This window comes from Wyeomyia smithii, chromosome 3 (genome assembly GCF_029784165.1).
Source record: "Wyeomyia smithii strain HCP4-BCI-WySm-NY-G18 chromosome 3, ASM2978416v1, whole genome shotgun sequence".
Taxonomy (NCBI): Eukaryota; Metazoa; Arthropoda; class Insecta; order Diptera; family Culicidae; genus Wyeomyia; species Wyeomyia smithii.
The window spans coordinates 259,275,455-259,296,776 of NC_073696.1; the positions used below are offsets into that span (position 1 = coordinate 259,275,455).

General features: G+C 41.2%; 3 protein-coding genes across 6 annotated transcripts in view; all 3 read left to right on the top strand.

The window, feature by feature from the left end:
• LOC129727642 (A disintegrin and metalloproteinase with thrombospondin motifs 20) overlaps positions 1-21,322 on the top strand; it is a 477,347-nt gene that overhangs the window by 223,414 nt on the left and 232,611 nt on the right. The gene's annotated exons all lie outside the window — the stretch shown is intronic.
• On the top strand, positions 7,383-8,791 carry LOC129727646 (uncharacterized). Its single transcript, XM_055685653.1, has 3 exons — positions 7,383-7,492; positions 7,564-8,450; positions 8,515-8,791. The coding sequence occupies exons 1-3, from the start codon at positions 7,399-7,401 to the stop codon at positions 8,752-8,754; spliced, it is 1,221 nt and encodes a 406-aa protein (XP_055541628.1). The 5' UTR covers positions 7,383-7,398; the 3' UTR covers positions 8,755-8,791.
• Positions 15,412-16,871, top strand: LOC129727645 (uncharacterized). Its single transcript, XM_055685652.1, has 3 exons — positions 15,412-15,527; positions 15,600-16,507; positions 16,564-16,871. Exons 1-3 carry the CDS (start codon positions 15,452-15,454, stop codon positions 16,801-16,803), a joined length of 1,224 nt encoding a protein of 407 aa, XP_055541627.1. The 5' UTR covers positions 15,412-15,451; the 3' UTR covers positions 16,804-16,871.

The following is a 21,322-nucleotide window of genomic DNA, read 5'->3' on the forward strand; positions in this document are numbered from 1 at the left end:
ATGCCATTTCTCCGAGGACGTGCTGAAGTGGTAATTTCGTGCCGAAAATGTTCAACCCTCCCAACACTCCGCAGCTCCACCCCATCGAAAAGTACTGGGCGATTATGAAGCAGCACCTTTTTAAACAACCTAAGGTAGTGAAGACAGTCGAGGAACTGAAGAAAGTATGGGTTTACATGCAAAAAACGGTTGATTCACAAGTTGTGCCCAATCTTATGGCCGGGGTTAAGGCCAAGGTGCGGGCATTTGCGTATGGACTGTAAATAAAATACGAGTAAAATGTTGCAATGAAGTTTAATAGTTATTTTTCAATCCCTTAAAATTTGTTGGCAATCGGATGAAAACTCGAAATTTGCGAATCAATTTTGTGTGTGGCAATTTCATCGTGGACACCCTTTAACCATTAGAACTCTTGCATAAATTAAAAAAAAATTTTTTTTGCCTCGATCTAACGTAATTCGATATAACGTAACGAAAATAAAAATAAAGTTGCCTTATATCGAGGTATGACTGAATTTACATCACGGACTCGAAATGTCCACCCTTGGCTTCAGCGCACGCCTTCAATCGTTTAGGGAAATTATGGACGATAGTTCTTCTAGCTTCCAAATGATCCAATGCGCACTGGGCCAGAAATGGAATCTAGCGGAACGAAATTAATAGCGCTCTTAGGGTTTGACCAATCGGTTTCCAATCTTTTACAAAGTTTCTTGGTATAGTTAGGGCTTCATTTTGCATGTTTGAATTAGTTCGGAATTTAGCCGCAAAGGTGGCGTTACGATGCTAACTTCTTTCCCTTACGCGCTAGAGCTTTGCGGTATTCGACAAAGTTGTAGATCTCTAAATTCCATGAAACTTTACAGAATATACAAAATTTATAACTCTCCAAGTTTCAGAGATTAACGAGTTTTTGTAAAATTTGTCTAAATTTCACGTGTGATAATTTTATGAATTCACTCGAAACAATTTCTTACAATTTTTTTCTCGATAGAAATTGAATAATTACGTCGTTTTCTCCCGAGTACAGAAGTTTCTGAAGTACTTAAGTGAAAATAATACATAAAATTTGAAAAAAAAAATACATAATTTCGTGAAGCAGTTATCTCAGCGGATAGCAAGTATTAGCAAACCATGATTTTTCCTAAAAATTGTCCATCAAAAAATCTTAATTTTCTGAAAATTTGAAAGAAGTGTTTTTTGGTGTTTTTGTGATATTTCAGTTTGAATATAACCAGAGGTTTCATATAAAAATACAATTGCTATGTATTTATTGCATGGAATACACGGTCCAGTACTCTGATACTCTGTTCAACCTTTGCAGTCTTCAGCAAAGTTTCTCAGTGTAATAAGAACTTAAACTTGACGCTCAGTTTAGTTCGCGATTTGGCCGCAGAGATGGCGCTTCGACACCAACTTTTTATTCTCACACGATAGAGCTCTGCAGTTTTCGACAAAGTTTCAGATTAGAAAATTTTATGTACCTTCGTAAAAGAAACAAAATTTCTGTCTCTTAATTTTTTTTTTTGGAAATTTACGAGTTTTTGAAGGATTTGCTTGAGTTTCACATTTTTTGTAATAGTTTTGTGATTCGAAACATTAAAATCACCAAATAATATGCAATTTTCTGAACCAGCATACGTTCTCGGTTTAAGTATGCGTCGAGTTTTCGTTAGTAAACCTAGGCTTATTGAGAGAGGATCCGTTGCTATTGAATCAAATGTTACTTTGTTTGTTTCGTAGTCAAATCCAATAGCAACGACGTATGCAAAAAAACGTGAACGCTATTAATTTCGTTCCGCTAGATTCCATTTCTGTCCCAGTGTGCAATGATCGCAGCACGTTTTCAGATACACTATATTTTCGTCCTAGTAACGTGCTGTTATACTCAGATGAAATAGATCGCGCGCATCGTTCACGGTTACGGAATCAAATTTGACGACAAATCCAACAAAATGATCTTCACTTCAAAGCGAAAAAGAAAAACAAACAGTCCACTCAACCAAAATGAACCTCACCGAAACACTTTTTCACTGACACTGACCGATGCCTTGACAATCTTCGTTAACTGATAAACTGATTTTGTTGTCTTGCTACCATCGCATGAAATATAATGAGGTGTTTTGACGGTTCACTTCCATGCAAAAAGCGGGAAAGGAGAACCCTGAAAGGATTGTAAAAAAATAACGTTTATGGATGATTTTTTTTCACTTTCACTCAAGAGTGTCAACAAATATCAACCCTGCTCCTTCGTCATCCATCCGCTTTCTGATTTTCCGACTCCCCAGTCAGCGGGAAAACTACGAATAATATTCATCGGAATTCGCTGATATGGTAGGATAACACAAAGAGGAACAGCTTTTCCTGCGGCGCCATACGAATTCAAAACAGTTATGTTCTTCTTTGATCCGGTAGCGATAGGATAAGCATTTTTTCCTTTTTCGCTATAAGAACAGCCTTAGTCTCCGGATCAAGGCAAAACCCGATCTCATCACCGTTAAAAACAGTTAAAACATCTTCTATCAGCAATTCACGAACAGACTGGAACCATTTTCTTATGCTTGATTCAGTTACAGTGGCAGCAGCTTTTGTTACCTTTTCTTGCTTTCGCACCGAAATTTCCGGATGTCGTTTCACAAATCCAACACACCATTTGTATCCTGAAACATTTTAGTAATTAAAGTATTGATACTATCAAACTAATAAAACCATGTGTCTTACCGGCTTTCATTTGGATGATTCCGTTACGAGGATTTTCTGCTAAGTATTTCCGAACTGTCAAAACTAAGCGCTCTTTGGTGATGGGGAAGCCCTTTCGTGCCATATGCAGAATCCACCGAACTAGTTTCGATTCTTCTTGGGTCGTTAGTGCTGTTGGTGGTCCTTTCCGTGCTTTCCCGGTCCATCTGACACTCTGCCGGAACTTGATTGTAGAGCGAGGAATGCTGATCTTTTTACATGCCGTCTTAATTGGAACACGGTTTTGAATCGCTCGGAGGCACTGGGTAATGTCCAATTCGGTGTACTCCTTGGATGTCGGCGCTTTTCCCATTTTCATACGTATTCCGTGCCAAAACTTTCAAACGAACAACAAACACTATCGGTGCGCGCACGAAACTCAACCCTTTTGTTTACCTTTCCAGTGATCGAAAACTAGGGGTGTCCAAAATAGGACAAAGTGTTGTTTCATTTAGTTATTTTGGACACACCTATTATTTGAGGAAAATGCAGTATTTCTTACGTGTTACCATTTTATTTTTGAAAATTCATTAATGTTTTTTATCTTATACAAAAAAAATACCCAGACAAGTTGAAAAGTAAGAATAAAATTTTAAATAAATTGAGCGCGCTGGTAAAAGACCTACTCTAGTATCGCATATCAAATTGAGGCGCGTAGTATAAATTAACATTTTAACTAGCTATACATATTAAAACGCATATTATTGTGATACCAGAAATTTGCTGTAGAGATAGTAAGCATGTCAGATGGAATTCGTTTGTTAAATTCGGGATTTTGAATGAATAATCGATAAAACATGTCGAAAGGATCCACTGTAGGAAAAGGGTCCATTAAAGATTAATATACACTATGAAAGAGAATTATTCCTGAAATTTATCGCTCCACATTGATTATTCCCAATCAAGTATATTCCCAAATCTACTGCAAGAAATATATTGCGGAAATAATCTCGCCGCCACATCGATGATGAGCTCCAAAATTTCAACTCATCAGAGGAAAAATAAAAAAAAAGATTTTTTTCGATCCGTATTATACAGGGTGACAAAAAAGTCCGGTCACACAGGAAAATCTCAATATTTCAAAGAATAAGAAGAAAATCTGAATCTAGCTTTCATAGCTTTATTCAGTAACTCGTAAAGATACTTCATATACGATATCTCGGAATTACACCACCTTTCTCTGATCGAACCAGTTTCAGACGTCTCGGAAAGTCGTCGCAAGCGGCGCGCACGTGCTTCATCGGCATCTTGTCCCAGATTTTCGTGATAACTCGCTTGAATTGCTCCAAATTTGTTATTTTATAGTCGTTTAGCTTCGACATCATGTATCCCCACACGAAATAATCCAGTGGTTTCAGATCCGGAGACGACGGAGGCCATTCATTCTTCGAAATGAAATCGGTCAAGTTTTCCTCACACCATGCCTGAACAACCTTTGCGGAGTGGGATGGGGCGCCATCTTGCTGGAAGCAGTAGTAATCGTCTTCAATCAATAGTTCAGCTTGAGGCAGAACATTTTTATTCAAAACCGTGTCCAGGTAGTACGCTGCGTTGATTTTGACCCCATTATCGATAAAAATAAGAGGCAGTTTACCTCTCTTGCAAATGGCTCCCCAAACCATCACTGACGTCTTATATTGGAACCGGGAAACGTTCAGCTTGTCCGCAGGAGCTTGCTGGAGGCTCACACTCCAAACTCGATCATTTTGGCGATTGACTGTCCGAAAAAATAATCTCGTCATCTGCGCGCCAACCGAAGAACTCCCGCGACCGTTGGTACCTCTTGTCCTTTGTAGCTTTGGTAACCCCATGAACCACCTGTTTTTTGTACGGTGTAAGTTTTAAATCCAATCCAATCTGGCGGATTGATTCTCGGTTAATTTTAAGGTTCCTGGCCAGCTCCCGTGCAGATTGAGCGGAATTCCGGCGAATCCGGTCTCGTATAATCTTTTTCAGCCTTGGAGTTCTCACAGACCTTGGTTGTCCAGATCGTGCCTTGTCCTCGGTGCCTCCGGTCTCTAGGTACCGATTTATGGTCCAGTACACGAATTTCCGGTTGATTCCGAGCGGTTTTAGGTGTTTGAATATGTGTCCGGGTTTGTACCCTTTCACATATTCGTCGATAACAGCTGCTCTTAACTCTGCCATGGCTCACAACTCAATGTAAACAAATTGCACAGAAACGAAACTCTGCCACTTTGGGCTGCAAAGTTAACCCTTTCATTTGACATATAGATGGCACCAGAGAGATGCAACGTGTAGGCTACAGGCGACCCCAAAAAAGTGTGACCGGACTTTTTTGTCACGTGTAGTGTTTTATTTTACTTGATGGCAGGGCTCTACATTTTCGAAACAAAACAATGAAACTGATATACTCGCGCTGTCATTTCGATTCGAACAGTTTCATTTTCACTTGATTCCTTTCGGCTAAAGTCAACGAATCACTTCTGTCTCTCTTTCCCGTCTTTTGTTCATCGGATCATTTCAAATGAAACTAATGACTATTTCAATCGAATTAGCACCGCATCGCGTCGTTTGATGGTATAGTTTTCTAATACCGCAAGCCGTAGTTAGAATGGCAACGGCATCAGCCAATAGATACGTTACGTGAATTCCGATCAATATTTCCTCCATATATATGCGTGAAGTACTGTATGGAAGCCTCCGTCAGCGCTCATTGTCATTTTCAATTGAGTATCGTCATGTGAGAGTGATGGTGATAATCTCCGCTTTCAATTGAAAAGCGTTTGTATCAATTTCAAGCCCTTCAGTTGTCAGAATCACAGCATGAGCTTTCGACTGAGTGTCATGTGACTCACGAAGTGCTCGAAAATGATACAAAAGCTTTTCAATTGAAAGCGATGGGTCAAAGCGTCACTATGATCTAATAATTTTAAATTGAAAATGACTTTTTCAGGCTCTGCTTGATATACTACGCGACGCGACTGTAATTGTGAGATACGTGCTGTGATAATAGGTCCACGGATCAGAAAAGTTTGAATATTTTTGACGAGCATAATCGGCGAAACATTTACAGAAGCTATTTGGTTTTAGTTTATTGAACTGAAGTGAAAAGTAAAAGTTTAATTGAATTAAACAACCCTCTTATATCTATCGCGGGTAAAGCAATGGGTTTTACTTCAAATAAGCCTGATATCAACCAACGATACCTTGCCGCATCGATACAATTTTCGCGATGATATCGGAGTATCAGCACATGTTTCTGATACCAGTATCGATTCCAAGTAACGATGCTTAGTGATATCGCAACGTCCCTACTTTCGAAAACAGATTCTGGTTTCAGAATAAATACCAACTAGACTTACGTTTAGTGTCTCCGTTTTCACGCTTTGTTCTGTTCACAGCTTTTGAATGATAGAGGAAAAACTGTATCTGAACTGATGGTAGGAAAATATGGTCTCGAACTTTATTTGACTCTATCTTTGCAGACCACAATAAATGACCTCGTAGTTAGTATTAGTAAACTTCGGTTGAAGTGGAGCCTAATATTATAGGTCTTCCATTTTTATGTTTTGAATAAATATACGAAAGTGACATTTTTTCCATATTCGATTCGGTATGATTCATCACTTTCATACTTCTTATTCATATATACATGTTGTTAACTATCGTAACAATAAATGCCGGTTAACGAAGGATTGCTCAACGACACGCGGCCTTTGCCAATGATAGGCGCCCAAACCCACAAACGTTGTGGAGGTTTTCACTCCCGTTTTCCGCGGGCACTAACTGGTTCAAAGAAATCGGACTTTCAGAACTGATGTTCTGGCTAAGGAGATGGATCAGTAAATTCCACACGGCCAGCCTTGTTTTGGAATTGGACTCGCAATAAAAGAAGTAAAATCGTAGTGATAGTGAACTAGAACTATATTCTTCGAGTGATCAATGCGTATTTTAGAACAACCGGTTCGATTCAGGGTAGATAGCTGATTTAATAGTAAGAAAAAAATGCGTTTTAATATCATAATCATTAAAGTTCGGTACTTCGCCCGAACACAAGTAATGATGTAATTTTTTATGTTAAATTTCAAAATTGCTCAACAGTAAAAATGAAAACTGCACAATCATTTTTTTAATTCAGTACATAAAAAAAACAATTTTTAGTTAGCAACTCTGCTCTGCCAGGCAAGTTTTGATAACGTAAACAACGCCTTGAAAGCATCAAAGTACTACTAAATTAGTCATGTTTTTATCTTTGCTGTGGAGCTACTTCTAACGTTGGAATTATCCTACAAAAGTTGAGAAATTATCAAAATAAAATCTCTTGAGAAAAATGTGTATGACTTTATTCTTGACCTATCACCTTTAAAAATCAAGTATTCTAATCGTTTGAACAAACCAGGTTTCGCAGGTCTTCCTAATTATCCCACGTGCCCGGTTTAAATTATGCACCAAAAACGTCACTTCTAGTTATGATTTTAAATGTAAAGGCAAAGAGTATCAAGTAACCGATAACAACTGGCAAGAACTACCTTGAACGTAAATAATTTATTCAGGGTATCCTGAAACTTTTCCCAGAGTTCAAGTCAATTTAATGGTGGCAATTTTATAAATTGCAATCACATTACCGCGTTGATCATCAACCATTAGGAGAAATAGCTTATGGTTTTCAGTTTGTGGCCGACGTTGGTAGACATCAGAATGAATATTCTGAAACAGATAAGGCAAACTTTGTCATCGTTAGACGATGAATCGGATTATTTCCTTCAAAAGAAGTACGCTCTGATTGCTGCTGGTACATAGAATTTACTTTTTGTTTTCAGTACTATTCCATATTATTTAATCTGTCGTTTTTTCTTCAACCAGGAGTTCAAATTCCTACGAGCCATCCCCTATATCGATTTGCCTTCTACGTCTACAGACTTACCATACTATTGCACCTCGTTTTGTGGTACGATCGGTTTGTCGACAACTTCTCCGATGAGGAGCGCTTGGGTGAACTGATCACATCGCTCGCCATTTGCGCCCAATTTACCGGCCTCCTACTGCGGTCAGTTGTGGTGCGAATTTATCTGAGCAGAATTAGACGCGTGCAGGACTACTTGGGTGAACGTTTGAGCGACTGTCGTTATGATTACCGAAACAAAACCTACCGATTGATCCGTCGAATCGTGAGGACTTTCGCAATTACGTTTTTCCTGGATTTGCTGCTGCAGTTTAAATTCGTGAAGTATCAACCATTTTTTGATTTGCCAACAAACGTGCATCACCTTGGTGTTTTTTCGACGCTACTCGGCTACCGGGTGGATGTCGTTGCGGATTTTTTTTATTGCTTCATTTTTACGGCTCATGTGACGATCGTCAATACCTACATAAAAGCGTTTGATGTTGAGATGAGGAAAATTATTGACGCGCTGCAGAATTTGTTCGGTAACGTGGATGCTGAAATAGAGTACACTAAAACTGCGAACGGTGCTGAAGAGTTACGTTTTTTGGAGGTACTCAAGCGCAAACTGAACATAATCGTTAAGGATCACGTTGAATTGCTCAATCAATTAGAACAACTGAAGGGATTCCTGCAGGTCATTTTCATGGTTATGTTCTACCTGCAAATGGTAACGGTAGGAGGGATGCTGTTCTACATGACTTCACAGAAGCAGACCTCACTGGCGCTGGTTTTAGCGTCCTACGTCCTTGCACTGATGCTCGAGTGCTATTGGTACTGTAAATTATCGGATGATTTAAATGAAACGGTTAGCAAACTAATTTCGTAATTTTGTGTTCTCCTACGGCTAATACGGCTCTTCTACATTTTAGAATAATAATATCGGGTTGGCGGTGTATAGTCTAGATTGGCCGCAGAAGTTACGCTATCGTCCTGTAGCACACCGGACCTATCGTGAAATTCGTACCGCTTTGCTTCTAATACTGGTCAATTCGCAAAAAAGTCTTGACATCAACTGTGGAGGATTGTTCGAGATGAAGATCGAAACTTTTGCCGTCTTCTTGAACCTGTGCTACAAGTGTTTGATGTTTCTGCTGAACAGAACTGGTTAATAGACTACAAAACAAAAATAATCTCACGTTATTAGATCGGTTGCATTTTTATTCTTCAAATGATCGTAGTGAAATAAATACAATGTGTTTGAGCCCCAGTGTAAACAGTATAATAGAGATGAACTAACTTCTGATTGTCGTTGATCTATTTTGTTATCAGCATTTCTCTTACAGTTATTTATTTTCTGCTTTATTTTAGGGTATTTGTTCCATTATTCATCTTGTTAAGCTGATATTCACGAAGAATGCACGAATGAAACACCGAATTTTCACGAAATAATTTAACAAATATACAAAATACGCTTATATGCTCTTACGGAATCGCCCAGCCTTGGAAATTTAGTAAACTTAGCTAGATCCATTCTGAATTTTGTTAAACGAACCATTTTTCACAACGCTTCCATAATCATCTCAAAACTTAAATCACTGCTCAATTATTCATCTCACGACGCCCCCATATTCATTGCACTGATAATCATGAATGAATTACACTTTCATGAATGAACGTAGCCGCAAACCGTCGTTTTGCACGTAAACAACTACAGTGGATACCTAGGTAAACTACTAACGTTGTTTACGTGCAAAACTGGTAGCCTAGGTAACCACTGCAGTGCTGTCGAATTATGTCAATTATGTGATTTAGTGTTTTTACGTTCCAAGTACCGAGTTTTCAACAATTGTTGTCTTTTTTCGATCGCCTAGACCAATGCCGTATTCCATTTCGTGCTATTTTCTGAATTGTTCGTAATAGTTCAGATTCGGTATGCTACCCTACTAGGGTTGCGATACCTAGCGACGGGGCTGCCATCTTAGGTGTAGCTGGCGAGGCACCGCCTTGCATGCTTCAGCTGTCCGATCCGGGCCAAACTTTGATACACGCTACACCTAACATGGGGAGACAGCCTCCTTCCCAGTCTGCATGCGACCAAAGTTTCCACTGGGAGTTGGTTACCCGATCTCCGCCAAGGTTACTGGTATCCCGGTTGCCACCTCGTGAAGGTAGGGATAGGAGTTGCTGAGCAGAGATGGATGGCCAAAATAAGGCCTCAAGAGACACGTGTCCAGTTGTTTACCAACCGGTTCGCGTAACCACGTTCTCCAAAAAAACTTTTAACGTAGATTTGCGAGATTTTCCAGGTATTATCGGTGTATGGCACAAGAGCTTTTGATTCGCTTGAAGAGCCCAGAAGAATATGATTAGGAGTCAATGCTTAGCTTTCGATGCCCTCAATGCTCTCAACCTGCAGAAGTTTATTCCTAAGAACCACGTCTATCGGCAACCTAGACAGCTTCATGTTGTTCAGCGTCTTCTTCACGGATTGCTCCAATCTCTCCCAGCTTCCCTTCAGTGAGGGCTATTTGGCGGCAAAAAGGCCTATTTGGTGTTCGGTGTCACGAAGTATTCCAGCAGCTTATTCTGGAAGAAGAGCTTTCCTGTATGGACTTCCTCATTGCGATCAGAATCGTTGATCTGTTGTGAGATATGCCCGTACTTGATACGGAAGTCTCATACCGGATTCCTAACAGTGTTGTTGTAGCTTGTCCTGGGTATCTGAATGCCCAGACTGCCAACGAAAAATATGTTTAGACCGTACTTTGCTACTCTTCACATTCGTTACTACCGAGCATGGTCCGTAGATCAGCCAGCCTAGTCCTGCTTGTACTACTCTCGTTTGATATTCGGAATCGATACTTGGCGGCAAACTGGATGATGCAGTTTGGCACAGACGCATGAATCACGAGTTGTACCAGGTATATAAATATGCTGATATAGTGAAGGTAATACAGCAGGACAGGCTTCAGTGGGCTGGACATGTAGCCATAAAACCTGGCGAAAGGGCCGCCAAAACTATCTTCAGTAGAGAACCAGAAAGAGGCCGTCGACTCCGTGGTAGGCCTCGCACGCGGTGGATGTGCGCGGTGAAAGAAGATGCACGATATGCTGGTGTACGACGAGACTGGAGACCGGCTGCCCAAGACAGAAGAAGCTGTACATCTCTAATTCGTTCGGCGCTAGACCGGTGAACGGTCCGTTAGCCAACAAAATAAAATCTCCATTTGCACCACTTCCAAATTCCAAATTCTCATAGCAACTTTTTTTCTTCCAATATTGACATTTATGAAAATGTAATATACAGTGAAAATACACTGTATTCACTGCTCTGAGAATGAACAGAAGATATCAGTGAGAACATTTTCACAATCATGATTACAAATATTGAATGAGGAAACTGGTTTTGAGATTTAAAAGTTTGTTGAACGGTATTTTCCTCGTTTTTTATACAATACAACGCATTTTGTGCTGCTAAATTACTTACTCACTTTTAAGGCGACAGACCGATTATCGATCCAATGCCGAATCCAGAATACGTCGTCATGCCTCTCGGTCTTGGGCTGCTCTCCTCCAATCGCCCCTAACACCTATTTCGCGTGCATCCTCGTCGACAGCACACATCCAACGCGTGCGGGGTCTACCTCAAAGTCGACGACCTCTATCGGGATTCCTGCTAAATATAGCCTTCGCTTGACACTCATCCGGCATTCTCGCTACATGCCCAGCCCACTGAAGCCTGCCGTGTTTTATCCGCTTGACTATATCCACCGATTTGTATGCCTGGTACACTTCTTGGTTCATGCGTCTGCGCCAAACACCATTTTCTAGTTTGCCGCCAAGGATTGAACGCAAAATCCTACGCTCAAAAACACCAAGAGCTCATCGATCAGCCTCCTTCAGCGTCCATGATTCATGGCCGTAGAGAGCCACCGGAAAAATCAGTGTTTTATAGAGTGCAAGTATAGTACGGATTTGCAGACTGTCGGTCCTTAGCTGGTTACGTAATCCGTAAAAGGCCCTGTTTGCGGCTGCTATCTGCCTCTTTATCTCACGGTTAACCCCGTTGTCACATGTCATTAATGTTCCCAGGTAAATAAATTCGTCAAATGTTTCCCCACCTAGCACCACCGCAGCACCAACCTCCGACGGACTACCACGCACTCTGCCAGCCACCATGCATTTCGTTTTGGCAGAGTTTATGACAAGCCCTAGTCTCGCAGCTTCCCTCCTGAGAGGTCCGAAGGCCTCTTCCACAGCTCTACGGTTGATACCAATGATGTCGATATCATCCGCAAAACCGAAAAGCATGTGCTACTTCGTATTGTGCCGCTTCTCTGCACACCAGCCCTCCGTATAGCACCTTCTAATGCGATGTTGAACAATTAGTTCGACAGCCCGTCACCCTGCTTCAAACCATCTAACGTCACGAAAGAGTCCGATATCTCACCGGCTTTCCTGACGCTTGATGTAAAACCTTCAAGGGTGGCACGTATCAGCCTAATCAGCTTTGTTGAGAAGCCATGTTCGAGCATAATCTGCCATAACTCATTTATCTTAACTGAATCGTACGCTGCCCTGAAGTCTATGAACAGATGGTGCGTCTGCAAGTTGAATTCTCGGAATTTATCGAGGATTTGTCGCAAGGTAAACATTTGGTCCGTCGTGGAGCGCCCCCTTCGAAAACCGCATTGGTACTCGCCAACAAAGGTCTCCTGCAACGGCCTCAGTCTGTGGAACAGGATGCGGGAGAGAATTTTGTACACGATGAATGGCACGATACAGCTGTTCGCTCCCGACTTTGAAGAGTTCGGCGGGAATGTCGTCCTTCCCGGGTGCCTTGCAGTTTCTCAGCTCTTTCACTGCTTTCTTCATCTCGTCCATGGATGGTGGATCCCCACAGCTTGACCATCACTCTCAATAGTCATCAACTGTTTCCCTCACCGTTCAACAGCACACTGAAGTGTTCCTTCCAACGCCTGGCCACCTCTGTTTTATCGGTTATCAGGTTCCCCTCCCTATCGTTGCACATGACAAGGGCTGACACGTTTCGATTCCTGATTCCGTTGACCTTCTTGTAGAAGCTCCTCGCATCGTGCCTGGAGAAGCAATCTTCCGTAAGAATACGCTCCCAATGCTGTCGTTTTTTCCGGCGATGGAGTCTTTTTTCAGCGACTCTAACATCTCAATATCTACCCACGCTTTGACGAGTCACAGCCGTGGCCAACATGTGACCCCTGGCGCGGCTCTTCTCCTCCGTCACTCGCTGGCACTCAGCGTCAAACCACTCATTGGACGCAGCTGCCGCAGTTGTACCCAACACTTCTCGCGCTGTAGTGCTGATCGAACTATGGATGTGCCTCCACTGTTCATTCAGGTTCCCTTCAACTTTTTCCCCAATCCGTTCATCAACCTTCTGCGAGTACTCTGCAGCCACTCCTTCAGTTGATAGCCGCTGGATGTTCAACTGCATCCTCCTCGTTGCCTTGGATTTCAACACGTTGGACAGCCGGGTGCGGATTTTGGCTACTACGAGATAGTGATCCGAGTCAACGTTCGGTCCTCTGAACGACCTCACGTCTGTAACGTCTGAAAAGTGCCGTCCATCAATCAGAACGTGATCAATTTGAGAGCAAAGCTATCCATTCGGGTGCATCCAGGTGTGCTTACGTATGTTCCGGCGCGCAAAATAAGTGCTACAGATAGCCATCCCCCTAGCTGCAGCGAAATTAACAAGCCTCAGGCCATTGTCGTTCCTAGTAGAGTGGAAGCTTTCCCTTCCAGTTACGGGGCGGAAGAAGTCTTCCTGCCCGACCTGTGCCTTTGTATCTCCGATGACAATCTTTTTATCGTGTCCTGGACACTCATTGTATGTCTTTTCCAGGAGCTCATAGAACTCCTCCTTTTCACCATCGGGTTTCTCGTTGGTCGCTGCGTACACATTTATTAGGCTGTAGTTGAAGAATTTGCCCTTAATTCTCAACACGCATATACGGTCACTGATCGGCCTCCACCTAATGACAATGTCCGCAATAGGATCTACTGCTCGGCAGTCGCGTTCTCCCGATTTCGGCCACCGCACCTCTTGGATAGCAGCAACCTCCACATTCACCTTCCGCAGCCTTCTAGCCAGGATACTTGCGCGTGCCGGTTCGAGTAGAGTCCTTACATTCCAACAACCGAGTTTCCAATAATCGTTGTCCTTTTTCGTTCGCCTAGGTCCATGCCGATTATTCCGTTCCGTATTTATATCTGGATTGTTCGTAGTATTTAATATTCGGTATGCTGCCTTACTAGGGCTGCGATACCTAGTGTCGCGACGGGGCTGCCGTCTTTGATATATATGGCGAGACACCGCGTATCATGATTCAGCCGCCCGCTTCGGATCAGACGCTGCTGTACGCCGCCCCTAACATGGGGAAACAGCCGCGTACGTTCCCCCTTTCCAGTCAGCATACGACCAAAGTTTCCACCGGGGTTGGTTACCCGATCTCCGCTAAGGTTACTCGTATCCCGGTCGGCACCACGTGAAGGTTGGGATAGGAGTTGCTGGACAGAGGTGAATCACCACAATAGGATCTCAAGTGACACGTGTCCAACCATTCGCCGTTTAGTTTAAAATGCTTAATCATTTTAAATCTCATACAAAATTGGAAAAACTTCATAACGCTCACTAATACTAATGCATCGACGTGGATAACATACCTTCTAGAACTGTCATCTATACCTGGAAACAGTACTAGATAAAATTCGTTGACACGCAGCATCGTGAAATGACTCTGAGGATAGAGAATAGGAGCAGTGATCGGAACGTTGGGGGTTCGAGGCTGAACACAGCCTTGTAAAATATAATAAAGATAAATGCCGCTTCCACCCAAAATAAATTGATACATACCAAAGACTGTACTAAGTAAATGATTACGCGTACTTCTCATTAAAAAAAAATTAAAAAAAAATGCTGTGTTTTAGCTCGTAGAGCATCGTAGTAGAATCATAATACGGGTGAAACGGAGTTGTATGTATGCTTGAATTATAGCAATAGAAAATTATACTAAGTAGCAAACAAAGTTGTTCATACCTCAGATTTTATGCAAAAGGCAATTGTTATAGAATTGTAAAAAATGAAATAAAAAGTTGTATGTTTTTAACTGCGCGAACCATTTTGGTACGTATATTGCCTTCACTTTAGTACTTATAAGCTCACATAGAACGTTATATACAACTTTATCAGATTGTACAAGGGTGCTAATATCTCAAAAACAAGTGGAATATAAGGACCAAATTGTTGGCTGGGTAGAGGCGCTGCAGTAAATAAGAAACCTTAATCTATATCAATATTAGATTTGGCATGACAAAGTTGAGATCACACCAATAAGAAGATTTATTTGTATTTTTATACGAGAAATACGTATCAAAAATTATGCAAACTATTGAGTCATTTCGTTGACTCGTCAAGTTGTTCTAGTTAGTTCCACAAACCAGAGAATGTGTACGGCAGGTTTGCTAATTATCTCAAGTGCTCGGTTTAAATTATGCACCAAAATCGTCACCTGCAGTTATGATTCTAAATATACAGGCAAATAACATCCAGTAATCGATAATAATTGGCAAGAGCTACCTTGAACGAAAATGTATTATTCAGAGTATCCTGAACATATACAGAACGCATGAAACTTTTCCCACCCGAGCCTAAGTCAATTTGGTTGAGGTAATTCTATAAATTACTATCACCTTACCAAGCCAACCTCATCACCCATTAGGAAAAATAACTTAATTTATACTAGATCAGATCAGGATACGGGTTTCCAGTTTGTGGCTAACTGTGATAGGCAACACCTCTTCATCAGGATTAACATTCTCAAGCGGATGGAGCAGACTTTGTCATCGTTAGACGATGAATCGGATTACTTCCGCCAAATGGAGTTCTCTCTGGTTGCCGCTGGTATGATTTACCTTTCTTTTTTTTTTTACTTTTAAATGATGTTACATCTGTCGTATTTTTTTCTTTAACCAGGAGTTCAAATCCGCACGAGCCGCCCTCTCTATCTGTTTGCCTTCTACGTCTACAGGCTAATCATTCTATTGCACTTTAGTTTGTGGTACGATCGGTTTTTCGATAACCTCTCCGATGAGGAACGTTTGGGTGAACTGATAACATCGCTCGCTTTTTGCGCCGAATTTTCCAGTCTCCTTCTGCGGGGAGTTGTGGTGCGAATTTATCTGAGCAAAATCAGACGAGTGCAGGATTACTTGAGTGAACGTTTGAGCGACTGTCGTTATGATTATCGGAACAAAACCTACCGATTGATCTGTCGAATCGTGACGACTTTCCAAATTATGTTTTTCCTGGATATGCTGCTGCAGTTTAAATTCGTGAAGTATCAAACTTTCTTCGACATGCCCAAAAATGTGCTTCAGCTCGGTATTTTGTCGACGGTGCTCGGCTACCGGGTGGACCTGGTTGCGGATTTTTTCTTTGCCACTGTCTTTACGGCTCATCTGACGATCGTCAACACCTACATGATGGCGTTTGATGTTGAGATGAGGAAAATTGTTGACGCGCTGCAGAGTTTGTTTGGTGACGTGGAAGCTGAAATAGAAGACACGTGGCAGAAACAAGGTTTGATTAGAACTGTGAACAGTGCTGAAGAGTTACGATTTTTGGAGGTACTCAAACGCAAACTGGGCACCATAGTTCAGGACCACGTTGAGCTGCTCAGCCAGTTGGAGCAGTTGAAGGGATTCCTGCAGGTCTCCTTTATGGTTATGTTCTACCTACAAATGGTGACGGTAGGGGGGATTCTGTTCTACATAACCTCACAGAAGCTGACCGCACTCGCTGTGGTTTTGGCCTCCTACGTCTGTGTACTGATGCTCGAGTGCTATTGGTACTGCAAACTATCGGATAATTTAAACGAAACGGTTAGTAAGCTGATTTTATGTGCTACTGCGACTAATTCGGCTATTCTATTTTTTAGAATAATAATATCGGGTGGGCGGTGTACAATCTGGATTGGCCGCAGAAGTTGCGCTATCATCCTGCAGGACACCGAACCTATCGTGAGATTCGTACCACTCTGCTTCTGATACTGGTGAATTCGCAAAAAAGTCTCGGCATCAACTGTGGCGGATTGTTCGAGATGAAGACCGAAACTTTTGCCTACTTTTTGAACTTGTGCTACAAGTGTCTAATGTTTCTGCCAAAAAGAACTGGTTAATCACAGTTATAGACTACAAAACTAAAATAATCTCACGTTGAATTGTTCACTTGTTGCGTTACTGGATCAGTTCTATCATTTCACAATTGCACCAATCTAATAGTTATCATCAATAAATACAATTTGTTTGAGCAGTTAAATGCCGAATTTTTACTTTATTTCTGTTTTTTAATTACGTCAGCTTAACATTTTGAATAATTTTTCAAGTTTTGACTGTAAGTTCTGCGTCAAATAATATTATAATGCAATTTAAAAAGCTCCTAAAAACTCATTTTTACAAGAACTGCTCCTCTGTTGCCCAAATCTCTTACTCAAATCATCATTGAAATGGTGTAACTGTTTTCAAATGCGCTCAGACGGTCTAACCAGCAAAATACATTGGAGCCCACCCACGACGCTGAGCATCAAAAGGATTAAACTTCCATTGTCTGTTGTAATACCACCAACTATTCAAAAGCTTCATTTTTTCTTCAAAACAAATTCTGATCGGTCGACTCTTGAAAGCAGGGTAGACTGTTCTAAAACAATTCGTTCAGAGTGCATCATCAGAATCGCTGGCAAACCGGTACCAACACATGATGGTGTAGCGTCTCACCAAAACGAGGAGCGACAACGAGTTAACGGAACTGAAGTTCAGCGAAATATTAAGTTATGCAAATGATAATGATTGCCAAAGTATTTTATTGTCTACTGGGAACAAATCGTCCGAAAGGCCAATAGTTGCGTTGGACAGGCCACCGGCCGTGTTTTTAGTGTTGGGGAAATTGACAGAAAGTGACAATAGAAGCACAAACCAAACAGGAATGGCGCATTTTCTTGTAATTACCCCGTCGTTCGAAACGTCTGAAAGCACGCATTGTGTTTTCCGTTTTGTTTACTGCGCTTGTCTTTATGTTTTTGACGGCTGCGATTTTGAATTAACTCATTTTGTATGGGTGATTGGGTGTTGGAAAAAAATTTCAGCTATTGTTCGGATTAACTCAACAGTCGCAAGCTGATGAATAGTGTTGAAATGCTCTGTGGTAATAGTCCTAAGCTAAGACACTCTAGCAGTTTGCGAACAGTTTGGAACAGCTGCCTCGTGTTTGCCATTGCATGTCACGATCAGCATCGTAACGACAGAAGCTATTAAAAGCGTGTTCGAAATGGTTGTGTGCATAAAGTATCGTTTGCGCTGGTAGTTTTGATAGAAATAGGACATAATTTCTACAATGTTGCTGACCAGAAAACAAGCGATTACTGTTTAATTTGCGTAACCTTAAAATAGTAAAAGTTAGAGTGCAATATCGGTAGTATAAAACTTTTGGTCAGGTCCGGCATTATGAGCTGTCTATTTATATTCATGATTTCATTAGAAATAAGATTTCACTATATGGCGACCGCGACCATAACCGACAACTAAAATCGAAATTTTCGAAGGGATTTCAGAATGAAAACTGTGAATTTTGAAAGCGTTTGTCATTAGTGCTAATGTTATTGTTTGAACCAATCGGTTTCCATGAACGTCTAGACGGCGGAATACATTTCAATCAAATAAAGCGCTCACCCAAGTAAAGTTAAAATCGCTGAATTACATTCACCGATTGGGTTCATAATTGTTTACACTCGTGAATTAAATATCTAGCCCTGTCGCCCCGAATCGGGCCAAACATTGGTAAAGAAAGTTGTTTGCAAGCATTCCTAGCTTTTGTAATGCATCACGCCTCCCCCTCCCTCCCCACCCGTCGCTGACCGTGCTGGGTAAACGATTCTCCGCCAAAGTCGCACATTTCTTCACTCCAATTACTCTGACGATGTCTGATTGTTGTCTGGCCTAGTGCCATGCACGAGCGTGTGCTCTGTAAACTCTGTGCATAGACTGTGCCCCGTCGTCACTGGTTTCACGGTTCCGGCCTTAGGCCGGATTGACAGATCACATCAGACCGAGCAGCGATTTCATAGACAGATAGATAGACAGATCTCCCCACGATGCCTATGCACAGACAGCGACGATGACGTCCTAGTTCAGTGACTGCGCTGCGCCGGTTATCGTGAAAGTAGCTGTCTATGCAATCGACTGTTGACGGAGCCAATACCTTGACCCAATATTTCCGCAGATCCCGCAGCGTCAGCTGCCAGATCGCCGGTTGACCTCGCCATTGCAGTCAATTAGGCGCCATTTGCTACTGCTAGAATCGGCAAGTTGTATTTTCGCACCTAATAGATTCAGAATGACGACGACGGCGACGACGATGACGCTGGCCTTATGGCTTAAATTACGCGTGGTCCGCTCGAGTTGTGCCAATTTTCATGCGGCCCGGTCGGTTGGTCGGTCCGAGGTAGATTGCGGCGTTCAGAACCCACGCGCTTAGATCATTCATTTAGCAGCAGCGTTTAGGTGTAGGTACATAGTTTAGTGACCGTCAGCATCATCGTCGTCGTCGTCTTTTCGTGCTCCTCCCAGTTGGATACGCGCATGGGCCCCATGTGTGTCAGGGGGTGAATAGAATCTTTGTGTAATCAATTAACACCAAGCTGAACTTTTTTCTGTGCTGAATTTGGCTCTTTCGGGACGTGTTGAATGAGGAGTTGTTTAATTTAATATACTGATACCTGATGATTTTCCAGGCGAATTTTTTTTGTCAGCTTCGGTGACAATTCTGCATCTGGACCTTTTTTACTCGAGATGACCGATCACAATCAAAGTTGACCTTTATTTTTATTAATGTATGTTTCCTAGAGCATCCGGTCACATATTACTGTGTGCAATAAGAAAATGCACCGTAACTAAATTCGAGCTCGGTTTTGTGTTCATGAAATAAATCTAATTAAATCAAGGTACATTTCCAAATCACAGAACGAAACTAAATATTATTGACCGTTTTAAACAAACGTTAATGAAATATTTTGAATTAAATGGAATTAAGTTTGTCGTACGAATTCAGCACCCTCAGTGGCATATAAACCATCTTGATAGAAATCAATTCAAAATTCTGTAAGGTATTTCACCAATTTTCTGTAGTCTATATTAATAATTACTTCTAGTTTTTGTAATATTTTCCTACTCTTCATTTTATCAATTTACATAGAAAAAGTTGCGAAAGGTGAAGCAGAGCTTCTAAATTCAACAGTGAAAGTTTACTTTCTCAGTTCTTTTTTGTCATTTTGCGTTTTGTGCACCATTTGCTTCTCTTCGTCAGTTGCAAAAAAAGAAAAAAAAAATCCTGTGTATTCATACTCATTTTGTCTACATTATGACGTAGAACTACATATATTAGAGTACACTCTGCGGAAACTAAAAACAAGGTGTGACGTCGAAATTGAATTTGTCAAACGATAATACATACTTGTGTTACCCCATTTTGCAAAAATCTATATGTCGTTAGATTGATAAAATGATGGATAATTTTATGATACTTCTGAATCAGTTATCGTCATTACCTCATTGTCAGCAATTAAAATTGATAAAAAAAAATCAAATTCGAATTCTCACGAACAATTCACCAATCATATCCGAGCACATCTGGCACAGACTTCATGAGTAGACACCAACTTTGATATAAACTTCCTGTCCCCATAGATCAACAAAATTTTTAATGAGCCTAGACTATTTTGATGTTTAGAAGGAAAAGTTTTTCCGAAAAGTTCGTAGCAATCTCCTTCATTATCTGATGAAACGATCTCCTGTTAGAATGGTGTTAAAACTAATGTCTTGAAGGAAAACATGCTAACACAGGCAACAGAATCGCACCGTGCCATGTATGAGTTGAGTAGAACGCTGGGTACTCGTCATTTATCAGTGCAGCAGAGCTCAACATCCATTTGTGTGGAGCCAAGTGAAGACTACATTGCTGCTGCCAACGCACAGTGATATTTTATATAATTTTGAGACGCTGGACCAAAATATTTTATATTTTTGCCTAAAAATGTTTTTTCTTCAGAACCAAACATTTTTACCTAAAAGATTTCCGTTGTTCAATTAATAGGAAAATAAAAAAAAATCATTTCTAAGAGGTATCGAACATTTTCGGCAGCAGTCTCATGCCAAATCCTGCCGACGAAATTCACTGCTGTAGACGTACGATACCCTAGAAGTTAGAAAGTATGTTTCGTGTTAAAAAAAGTCATGATTTGTTTTCTTCTCTTTCATTGCTTTTTTGTCATGGTACAATTTGAAATTATTACAAGATTTATTTGTCTATATGGAAGCTTTGACACCTTTTCTTGGTGTGAAATTCTGAAAAACTACGACAGACACAATATTGGAAAGTTAGAAAACAAAAATCGTTCGGGTGTTGTAGTAAGTATAATGAAGGAAGAATATATGGGAATCCTGAGAGTAAACATACGTAAGTTACTGAACAAACGGCCTGTTTCTGTCAAGATTCGAACTCACAACGTACCCCACTACGTGTCACATATCAAAAGTTGTTGAGTCCTATATCACGATATCATACAACACCCAGTGAGCGGGGGCCTAGCGTGGTTGGTAACGTCTCCGCCAACCACGCTCGACGCCTGGGTTCGAATCCCACCGCCG